The 12,186-nt window shown below is 39.3% G+C and overlaps 1 protein-coding gene across 3 annotated transcripts in view; it reads right to left on the bottom strand.

The window, feature by feature from the left end:
* cpped1 (calcineurin-like phosphoesterase domain containing 1) overlaps window positions 1-12,186 on the bottom strand; it is a 51,899-nt gene that overhangs the window by 28,256 nt on the left and 11,457 nt on the right. For all 3 annotated transcript variants that reach the window (XM_028476861.1, XM_028476862.1, XM_028476860.1), the window contains exons 3-5: window positions 5,927-6,099; window positions 4,408-4,536; window positions 4,149-4,281 (exon numbers count right to left, since the gene is read on the bottom strand). In XM_028476861.1, the coding sequence (XP_028332662.1) occupies window positions 4,149-4,281; window positions 4,408-4,536; window positions 5,927-6,099 (435 nt within the window). The remainder of the gene's footprint in view (window positions 1-4,148; window positions 4,282-4,407; window positions 4,537-5,926; window positions 6,100-12,186) is intronic.

Here is a 12,186-nt window from a genome sequence, read left to right as displayed (position 1 = left end):
AAGACTTGCATTGCTATTTCAGTTCTCAACTTTTTTAAGTTCCTTTCTCCTATTTCTGATTGAAGTAAGGGTGTGCGATCTGACAATATTAGATCGTTAAGGATTACAACATGACGACGATCTCCAAATCACGGAAATCGTAGAACCGTCTGTAGTTCACATTTTAACCATGTCTGCGTCATATGTCTCTGCCAAATCACACCAATTCCCCAAACAAAATGTTAATATTGTGCTGCTAGTGATTAATAAAAGGGTCTTTGTGGCATTTTTCTCCACTGACTTTGACTCATTATTGTTTATAGCTATTTTAAAGAAAACTATAGAGATATGAATATTGGTCCATATCACCCAGGCCTAATGTAACCAAAGCAGTAACGTTTTATCTTGTAAAGGATATTATTGTCCAAACTGTGTGAAATGAGGCGTTCAAACACTGTTTAAAGTAGGATTGTATTAATATGAGTGTGTTACCTCAATAACAAATGGAAATCACGATATGCTGCCTTGTTATGTAGCAAGTGTTGCTAATGCTAATGCTACACCACTTTAGTTAAAGTAAAAAGACTGTGTGTGAATAAAATAACTTGTCAGCCTTTTTGATTGATGTTAATTGTACTAGGAACCAGTTTGATGAATTGCTTACATACATTTTTTTAAATAATGTGAAATGATTTTGTCTTCATGATCTTTTATTCTTTCTTTTCCATTTAGGGCAATGATTTTAAGTAGGTGAATTGGTTTGTTTTATTAGTAAATAACTTTAAAATAGTCTAAATTATTTGAATGAAAAAAATTGTGATAAAATCGTGATCCTGATTTTACAAAGAAAAAATTGTGATATGATATTTTTCCCTTATCTCCCACCCCTAATTCCAAATACCCCCTTTGTACGACTACAACATTGTAGAGCATGTTGGAATGAAAGAGTGATAACACACATTATGAAGAATCTCATTTTGTAAATAAGTGAAATGAAACAGTATTTAGTGCCTCCTGAATAGATTTATTTATACAGTTTTTATCATTTCCCGTCGTCTCTGTTCAATTCATGTTCTAATCAAGATCATTTCCAACATTATGATTATGATTTTAATTTTAACTAAAAATAAACGTTATAAAAAACCCCATATTTTTAAGGCTTTCATTTGTTAATTTTCCGTTGTCTCTTTCAAATACCTCATGTAGTGCCATTGCGTGCCCCCATTTGAGAAACACTGCTCTATTTAACAAAAAACCCTTAAAAACAGCAACAGACAGCAAATATATCCACTTGAGAAAGTGAATTATCTGAATTTTATTTTTACAGTATTAATTGTACCTGTAGAGTCAAAATGATTTGAACACCCTCCAATGGTGGCTACCATGCCCACAGATGTATAAAAATAAGCACAGTGGTACACGGACAGCTTGTGTTTGAAACCGAGAGTACAAAAAGTGCATTTGGCAAAGGTATTGGATATGACAACACGGCAAAACAAAAAGAAAGCAATCTGAAATAGGAGTCTGATTGGATATTGCCTAGGAAACAGTAACTGTGTGTCTGCATGGTACCTTAGTGTGATTGTTTTTCAATGGGTGGGGTGGCGCCTTAGTTCAAAGATATAAGACATAAAGGTCCAAAGTAATTTATTTGTGCAAAGTCTCCTGGAAAACAAAAAATATGAATTTAATGCCACACTACGTCATCAGTTATGAGCCACTTCCAGGAGAAGAAAAGGTAAGTAAGTACAAGAAAAAGGGCCAGACACAATAAGGCTATAACATTCAATATTAACTTGTGAAAACTTTTTGCCAACTCATGGGATTATAAAGTTGGAATACATATTTTCTGCTGAATTATTAGGAGTAAATAAATGTGATAGCTGTGGGGGTAATTGCTTCTTAATGAGAAGTTTCAGGCTTTCCTTAGAACTTCCATGCGTCTCATAGTCATTTTGATAAAGAATTTTCATAAAGATGTCAAAATGAGGAATACTCTTCAAGGGAAATCTAATTTACCTTCTCCAACTCAGCAGTCGAACCAAGATTTCAACATGAAATCAGGAAATGGCCTCAAAACCACTGCTTTTGTGCACGTTTTTGTGGCATTAAAGAAACATTATGTCTTTACAGACTGTTGTCATAAATACAGAACAAAGTCTATACGCACACAATCATGTCTTGTAGTTTATGCGACTCAACAGTGAGCACTATCATGTCTGTCATCAATTATTACCAAACATCTTCATGTATGTGAGTGTGTGGTTCATTGAGCACATTCCCTGTACATTTATAATTTCTGGCAGGGGCTTATGAGAGTAAGAGGGTGGGTGGGGACAGGACACTTGCACATATCGTGTTATGCATGTAGACATCTTCCATATGAAATAGCCTGCTCAGATTGCCCTTTAAATCTTTTACCAATATCCCCTTGAAGGAGCAATCAATTAAGAAAGGCAGAGATCATCAGACCAGAACGAGCCCACATGGTAAAATACATGCCTGAATAATGGACGGCTAATGAAATAATCCCCCATGTTGAACCTCAAACGGCTGCTGTACGTCAGAACACTATCATCAAAGGAATTCACTTTTCCATTGCAGAATACAAAATCAACCAAGACGCTTATGTATGTATGTATGTATGTATGGATCATAAATTCCACCGCTACTAATGCTAACACCGCTACTTTCTTCCCACGCTTTAAACCCTGCGGCTTAAACGATGAGGCTATTTTATGAATTTTTCCGGGTTCAAGAGCTTCAAGTCGCCTAAAAATTGAGCCTCTTCACGTTAGACCAGGGGACGGCATCATACACACTGGCACCCCTCAGTGTTAAGACGATGCCAGCTTTTCTCTTCTTCTTTAGTTTGATTTCTTGAATTTTGAGTGACAGTTCTAGCCCATAATCCCCACAGCGCGGTAGCCGCATTCCCGCTAGTGACATGTAGTGATCTGTCATGTGCAAAACATTTGCTCAAGGCAAATTAATTGGTCAGCATGGCGGTCATGTGGTCAATCACTAGTGAGGATAAAGGAAACAAAGAAGGGGGCAGAGTGTGTGTGTGTGTCACTTTTATGATCTTGGAAACATCAATATAAAATAATAATAATAATAATAATGGCTTAGATTTATATAGCGCTTTTTCAAGAAAACTCGGGCGGATTCACTAAAGATATAGGGGTATTAAAACATGTGCAAACGTCACTCCACGCGTTAATAAGCCATACAAACCCTAGGGATTCAGGAGTGAGCTGCTGCTGCAAGTCGCAATGCACCATCAATGCATTTAGCGCGTTTCCCTCTGATGAACATGTATAGTAGGCAGAGCTCACAAGGCGAGCAAAAAAAATGGGAGGAGGACATGGAAATAAATTAATGCAGGGGACGCAACGCAATTCATCAAACCTGGACTTCATTGCTGCCTCTGTTTTTCCATATAAATTTAGCACGGCCCACAATCAGGTGGTAACTGTCAAAGCTTTCTGCGCAGTGATGACAGCAGTGACATTTGTGAGGAGACGGGGCAGGGGAGAGGAAGGACGACTGAGGGATGATATTTTCAGACCTCGAGTTAATATATTTTGGATGAATGAATTCAATAAGGACGTGTTTAAAACTTTCCTCTTTCGTCTCCCCACCGTAGCTAGGGGGGACACAGCGGAGATCAGCACTCTCCATGGCCGGAGACTGCTTTTCCTCCGGGGATCACTCCCGTATGCTTGTAAAAGATGGTACTGCGTAGCAAGAACAGGCCGTTTTGTTGTTGTAGAGCTGCACTTATTAGCTGGCTGCACAATAAACATAAGCTCGCTACCTGTCCCGTTCGCCTATCAGACTCTACCCATAGGCACGCACACACCTCTCCTCCGTGGCTCACTCTCTCACGCGCATCAGCTGTGCGCATGCACCCCCATCACTCACATTTTCCCACTTCCTTCCTTCCTTCCTTCCTTCCTTCCTTCCTTCCTTCCTTCCTTCCATCTATCCATCCATCTTTGGCTTTGCTGAAATTCATCCATAGCACATGCATCCACTCCTCAAGCCAAATTATAGACTCCAAACAATGAGGGTAAGAGTAAACTAAAGTTCCTAAAGTATAAAAGCTCATCCCACACATTGACCTCCTCTCATTCTCTCACTTGTGCATTTCCTTGTTTTCATACCTGCCTTCTTGAACTTGTCCAGGAGGTTTTGCCTGACGGTTTTCTGTAGGTTAAAGTAGTCATCCTCCTCATCAGGCCTCTTTAGGTACAGTGGGATGTGCTGGAACACAATGACGTGTTTGGGTTTGGGCTCCTGAACAGAAAAAGATGCAAAGAGTGAGATTAATTAATAAAAACTGATGAATCCAAAGCTTCTGCACAGCAACAGAAGATATAGCTGAACCTTTTGGGAATCTAATTAGAGTCTTGGACAGCATACCACTGAGGAGGAGGAAGCTCTGCTCAGCTGAGCCTCAAGCCATGTCTCCTGAGCCTCCTTCAGCTGAGGGCAGGCCGAGGCATCATGGAACAACTGGGAGTTCAGCACCAGGCAGAGAACACCACCTACCTGAGGGAAATGGGGAATTTAAAGGAGAAAGGTGTGCAGCGTCTCGTAATACACTATACATAGCTTATATAGAGATGTTTAGATCACATCAAAGTTAACAAACTGTACCTCAAAGCCAGCAGACAAACACTAGGTTAATTTATTTATTAAGTGCCTTTGTTTTTGTTGTATACTGAAGACATTTGGGTTTCAGATCAAAACGTGAATATGAGAGAAAAGTTAAGAATTCCAGCTTTTATTTCATGGTATCTAGATGTGTTAAACAACTCAGGACAGAGCACCTTTTGTTTGAACCCACCCAAATGTCTTCAGCATGCAACAAAAACAAAAAAATTTACCTTGCTGTTCCAATAATTTTGGAGGGGACTGTACGTCAGCCACACCTTCTATTTAATACAGGCGATTTGCTCGGACACTCCCGTCTTTACCTGAGGACTCCTGCTGCCACTTAGCTGCCCCCGATGTTGCCTGTGTGCATCCGTCCATTATAAACAGTGCAGCTTCAACCAGACGTAGCATGTAGCGGAACACGAAGCAGCTTGTCATGTTTCTAACTGACAACGGATCATTCCACATGCACGGATGTGAATACTGTAGGGTGACCGTGGCTCAGGTGGTAGTGGGTCGTCTTCTGATCGAGAGGTTGGGGGTTCGATCCCAGTACCTGACTATGTGTCGAAGTGTCCTTGGGCAAGACACTGAACCCTAAGTTGCTCCCAATGGTCGACTAGTGCCTTGCATGCAGTCCTGTCCCACTGGTGTGTGAATGTGAGAGTGATTGGGTGAATGAGCTGATGTGTAAAGCGCTTTGAGACTGCTTCAGTGTGGTGATAAAGCGCTATATAAAATCAAGTCCATTTACCAAGTCCATTTACTGTCTAGTTGAAACAGGTTCGGGCTTAAAGAGACATGGGCTTCATTAAGGTCAGATGGTTTCGGGTCGCGTTCTGTCGTGCTCAGGCCGCGTCGGGTCTTGTTTTTAGGCACGATTAAAGCTATACTGTGTGCATCCTCCGCTTTTTAACCCATAATCACTGTCCAAATATAAACGCTGTCCATAACAGTCCCAATATTACTGCAGGTCCCACATACCTTATTTAAATTTGAAAAGTGCATCTTCAATCAGTCTTTTGAATAAAATGCAAATTCTTGTCTATACAGAAGCATGAGTAACTAACTACATTCAACAAATAACTTTTGGCTCTAAAGTACGGCCAGAACAAAGATTAAAAATTTTAGCTTTTGGTCGTCAGAGGGTGATAATTTTCAACATTTTCTGGAAGGGGGGATCGTGCTGTGAGAAATCCTGGTGAAAACCCTGAACGTCTCATGACATTATGTTTGTATCTATAATGCAAGTGTAACTAAATGCTTTGAGAGTGTTGCTTACCCAAAAGCTGAAGTAGTCATCGCCCCAGGCGCTGCAGTACTGCTCCACAGTGCTGGGTGTGGGAGTGTTTCCCAGGTCATGATTGCCACTGACAAACACCAAAGGAATGGAAGGATCTGTCCCTCTCAGCGCTGATTTTAGGTCTTGCTCCTGACCATCTCTGAAAGGTGTGTCTATAGAGGGAAGGATAAAGATTTAATAATTAAAAATAAAAATGAAAAATGCTTAGATTTAGGGTGAGAATGGTTTTTACAGGAGAAGGGTGGCTTTAGGAAGCAGTTTTATTAACAAAAATCAAAGGAATGCACGATTTAAAATGGTATGTTCTTGCTGACAGATGAGTCATGTGAGGATCCTCTGCACCTAATAGGTAAACAAACCTAATCAGGGACAAATTACAACAGTTGATGCAAGCAATAGACTAGAATTTATTTCTTATAATACAGTATGTTTAAAAAAATGGCATTAACAAAGAGCAAAAACCAATAAAAACAGACATCACAATCAAACAAACCTATCAGCTGCTGCTCATTAGATATTCCCTCTTCTCTATATTTATTGGATCTCTTTTTTATTCATGCAATTTGTTATTTTACTTCCCTACTCCTGCATTGATCTTCTCATTGAATGTTTGGATAGGACCTCTCATATAAAAAGTCTGCTTTTCACAGAATGGTAGAGAGAAAGAGGGTTTCAAACAAGTCATGTCACTGGACTAATTTCAACATTTCAACAACACTTTGAAGGAATAAGCATATGTGGTGCAGAGCCGTATAGAGAGAGAGTTGCGACATCTCCATTCACGCCAATGGGATGTTTTTTTTGTTTTTTGTTTTTACAGCAGTGGCGGTTCGTGGAGCCTCACAATAGTTCCCGGAAGTGAGCAGTTGATTATTGCAGCGCGATGGAGCTAGAGCGGAGTAGACAGTTTGTGATGCACTTTTTAACAGTAATAATAATCATATTATTATTATTAATATTATTATCAGCATATCTAAACCCATTAAAATGTGCATTAAAGCAAGTAGTGAATTATTATTATTATATTAATACATATAATACATATACATATGATGGTATACTCTGTATAAATATTGTAAATCAATGTAGTTATTGACGACAAATTACCGAAAATCCCAATTATGTCTCTCGGAATCAATGGTTTTGAACTGCCTGCCAATAACTTCCGGGAACTACTTGAGACTGAAACACGTGACGGTCAAGCATTTCAAACTTCCGTTGTTGCAACTCTCTCTCTAAACGGCTCTGATGTGGTGCATTGCTGCATCCAATCCAATCTATAAGAGTAAAACATTTTTTAAAAAAAAAAAAAAAAAAAAAATAAGAGTAAAACATTTTCTTAATCTAATAAAAAATTATCGAAAACATCTGCATAACAAGATGACATACTACTGAGAAACCGAAAACCAGCGGAGCACTGCTGAACTGTCCTCAGTGATTAATAAAAGAGGGCAATTCACAGTGAAAATACAGATTCAATGTGTGGCATTTACAAGCCATTTATTTTTGGAAAGAATTGAACAACAAAACACTTGGACAATAAACAGTCCTGCATACCAACAGGTATAACAGGTAGATATATTAGAGTTGAGCATGATAACCATCCCATGAATTATACAACAGAGAAGATACTTTTATGTGTTCCCAAACAACTACAAATAAAATATGACTAAATAATAAAACATTTTATTTGGGATGGTAAAAGAATATGTTTAGATAAACAGCTAAAGAAGTAAGGGGGCTTATCATATTTTCACATTTTCCAATACATTTTACCTTGTGATTTACACATTACAGCTTGCCAACAGTTCACCTGGCTGAATATTAAGTATATTTAAACAATAGTCTACAAATTCTAGACTTCTTAATCAACATGGAGGTTGACCTTAAACTGAGTCAATATATAAGCATGTCTTCAGTGCTTTTGCTAAACTGCTCTAAAAAAATAATATAAACATAAGTTTTTATGACTTAACTTTGTTAAGTGTATCTTCTTATTGAAAAGTTTTCAGTGTAGACTTTGGACAGAACACTGCGGCTGATGTTCCCTTTTATTTTTTTTCCCCTTAAGAGAGTGAAGAACCTGTATGTACCTCTGAAGCTGAATACGTGTGAGCGTATTGAAGAAATTGATGTTACAAATCTCGCTGCTGTCGTGAGATTGTGTTTTGTGATGGCGGTCCAATTACCATAACCTGTATAGAAAATAAGGAAGAATGGCATAAATGTACAAAAGAATATTGCAATGCCTTGCATAAATCTACCCCCCACACCCCCTTTTGTAATTTATGATGAAACCCATGTACTGATGGAACGTTCATTTTAATGAATACATTTTCTTTTCTCTGGAGGAAAAACTACATAGGGAGCAGGGTGCACATAAACAAAATAACAAATGATGCTGTGTGCAAATGACTAAAAGACCTTGTGCTTTTTAATGAGATTGCGACATTGATACTCAAAGCTCGACAGATGTTGGCAGTTCCTGGTTAATCCTGTCCACTGTAAACAAAATCCTTTCAATTTCCTTGAAAGAATGGCTGCAGAGAAGGAGTACTTGTTTGGGTTCGTGCTGTCCCATGCATTGTTTCTTAACTACTTGAACAAATGTATTTTCAAACTATTTATTTACAACTAAATGAGGCTCAAAGTACAGGCAGGTTATGCTGAAGACGCTCAGACTGGCGAATTTGACAAGTTCTTTGCTGGGATGAAAATGAAAATGTCATCCACCACTGTTGAACAATCACTAATCATAGATACACAAACCACTGAGAGTACATAACGAGTGTAATTTGGTTATATAACTCATAATTGTGGCATCTCTTTGAGACAGCAAATTTGTGCAGTTGTGTGTTCATTATATAAAAATACAATACACTACAGCAGCTTATTATTTTTGCATGACCTTCACAAATTTTAAAGACACACTGTTGTACAAAAAAACAATGTGTAGGCCTACCTGACTCCCCACAATGTAAAAATGTTATTTTTTTTTCCACAAATCTGCCAACTTATTCATGTATTTCCAATATTTTTTTTTTCTTGCTGATGTGCGTATTTAAATTTGACCAATAGAACAAGATTAAAACCTTTTGCAATAAAAAAAAAATGTCTGATTTCAATTCTTTATCACAGGTTTTACCGGGTAAAACGGACTATCAAGCGGTGGACTAGGGTTCGAATTAACTAAAGTGGAACACCAAAGTAGTGGAGGCCAGGAAAATAAACAGGAGATCAAAGCCACCATGAGCTGAGATGGAAGAATACTGGAAAGACATACTGGATAAGGAAACGTCACAATAGGCAGATGCCCAATTTCTAGTGGACCCAAAAAGCTGAAGGACTACTACCAGACAATAACCTGTCTCTCAAAAACATGAAAGCTCTAGTCAGGTGAGAACGAGGCACAGAAAGATACAGTAACAACAGGGGGAGCTAAACACTAGCTACTGGTGGACAAATACATCATGTTACTGATCCACACCATCAGGAAATACAACCAGGACATCAGGATATCATTCAGGCTAGAAAAGTATGGCTGGATGGTATCGAAGAATAACAGGATGATGGGAACCGAGGGAATTGACCAACCAGAGGGGAACATCGGAGATATCCACGACAGCTACAAGGACTTTGGGATCCCAAAGGCTACTGTTAAAAACGAGGAGGACATAAGAAGGTCAACCACAACAAAGTACCTAAAGTGACTAAGACAAGTCCTGAATAGTCAGCTGACAGTCCGAACAAAGTCTGAGCTGCTGGTCATCAGATACCCAGCTGGGATCATAACCTGGCAGAAGGACAAGATTGAAGTCACTGATATTGAGACAAAAAAATCCCACTTCAATTTCTCAACACTTGTCACCAGAATGGCTTAATTGATTACACAACACAATATGCACAACTGTAACACCACATTTCACTCTCACCTTAAAATAGTCTACTCTTCCCCATCCCTTACATTGTCCTACCCTGACTCCCTTTTCCCTGTTCTCTTTCCCGATACCTAGGTGTAACACTGCACTCTCTTTTTTTTTTATTGTCCCTTTAACAAAGTTTGTCTTACACTTCCTTTGGGAGGGCTGGTGATGGCCACAATTATGCAATAAAATAAATAAATGTATTCAATATTAAAACCTGCATTGCTGTCACGAAAAGATTGGACTACATATAGCATTGACCTTTCACAGCATGTTGAGACAAGGAGGAAAAAAAAGAGAGAGACAAGAAATATCCTCACCCTGCATGGAAGATTCCATTCCAAGTCCAGCACCCTGAGGCTATACAGTAAGTGGAAAGAACAAGGCCTAGGACTAGTGAGCATCAGAGCAATATATTTGGACTTGGTACTCTTGGAGTTTGGATGAAACATCCAATCTCCAGGGATACATCAAGAAAAAGGCTCCAAAGGACAAGCTGCTCAGTGAATGTCTCAAACAAACATAGGCGAGAAATGGAGCATACCACTGTCAGATAAAGGAAGTGGTTGATATCAAGAATACCTACCAGTAGCTAGAAAAGGCTAGACTAACAGACAGCACAGAGGCACTAAGCATGGCAGAACAAGAACAAGCACAAGAGCCATAGAGGCTAGGGACTACCATGGCAGATCAGCCCTAAGGCGCAGGCTGTGCAAAGATGCCTCTGAGAAGATCCAGCACAAAGTGGCAAGATGTAAGATACAGGCAGGATCGGCTTACATGGAGAGGCACAATCAAGCGTGTGGGAAAGTGTACAGGAAGCTCCCAAATACAGTTGGTACACACCAACCACCAAAATTGGTTGAGATCAACAGGGCTAAGATCCAGACTGATAAACAGCTGCTGGTTAATCAACCGGACATTGTGATGGTTGGCAAAAGACCAGCAGAGGGCAGTGGTCATAGATGTGGCAACACCAGCTGACCTGCAAGATTAGGAAAAAAGGAAAGTGGAATAGTACCCAGGGCTCAGACAACAAGTTGAGCAGATGTGGAAGGTCAAAGCCCATGTGGTCGCTGTGGCAGTAGCAGCACTTGGGGGAGTGACCTCCAAACTTAGAAAGGTGCTGCAACAGATTCCAAGAACAACATCTGAAGCCTAAGTCCAGAAGTGTGCAGTGCTAGAAATAACTAAGATATAGTGCAGAACCCTCAAACTGCTAGGCCTCTGGTACAAGACCTAGGTTTGAGGAAGAAAAAGAGGCAATCGCAACGGGGTTAGAGAACTTTTTTTTTTTTTTTTTTACATATTGCATCTCCCTGTATCACGAGCATCATTCCTCACTAAATTCCACAGAGACGAAGCTTGAATCCTTTGTAGTGCTCATTAGAAGACTGTCAAGTCTATCTTGTTTCTGTACCCAAATTAGCTCTATCTCTCACCCCAAACTACATCATACCCTTGTGCCCCCTCCCCAACTCCCCACACTCTTTATTATCTTCATTTGTCAGCTATGAAAAGAAGCAAGAAAAATGCATATATCAAAATGAGATTGAGGCAAAGCAGAGAGGAGAAAAGACTAAAGGAAGTCCTTGTGATAGAAAGTGTCTTTGGGAGATTGGAGATAAGCTTGGGAAATCCTAAATGAAGAACGTTTAAGAATGCAAATATCAGGGTGACAGAGACATTTTGGTGCTTATTGCAAGACACTCACTGAAGCACTTCGAAAGGTTGCAAATTAGTGCAAATAATTACAGACTATAGATAACAAGCACATTTGCCTCTTAGTCAATTCTAGAAATGCACAGAATTTGAAGAACAGTGGTTCTTCTTAGATCTGTGCTTTGTTATCAAGTGAAAAGGCAAATCAATTTAAAAATAATATTTGTTGGCTGACAGTTTTTTTATGTTTTTAATAAAGGTATAAATGAGAAACTTGACAATGAATGACACAATGATACCTTTGTTTCTGTTTTCTTTTGCAGTCTCAGATTTATTTCTAACTGATGTTTCAACAGACTCCTATGTGTCGAGACCAATTAGTGTGTTTGCTAGGTGGCGTCACACTTGCAAATAAGGCTTGTCAAAATAAGGTATGAGGCATGTGAGCTGAGCACAGCTGTTTATTAAAGGGAAATACTCTATCAGCTGAAAAGACAAAGGGGAAAAATGACTGTGAGCCCAGTGAAGAAGAAAGACTGACGTATCCGTGCGAACAGGAATACAGTTGCCAATTTTCTGTCGCCGACAGGCAGCGATGTTGACAATACCATTTGACAGCCAGCTTCCTCTGGCCGCCACCCATTCATTCTGTAG

This window comes from Gouania willdenowi, chromosome 19 (assembly GCF_900634775.1).
Source record: "Gouania willdenowi chromosome 19, fGouWil2.1, whole genome shotgun sequence".
NCBI classification, from domain to species: Eukaryota; Metazoa; Chordata; class Actinopteri; order Blenniiformes; family Gobiesocidae; genus Gouania; species Gouania willdenowi.
The sequence above is the reverse complement of the archived record's forward strand: the minus strand, read 5'-3'. Positions and strand labels throughout refer to the sequence as shown.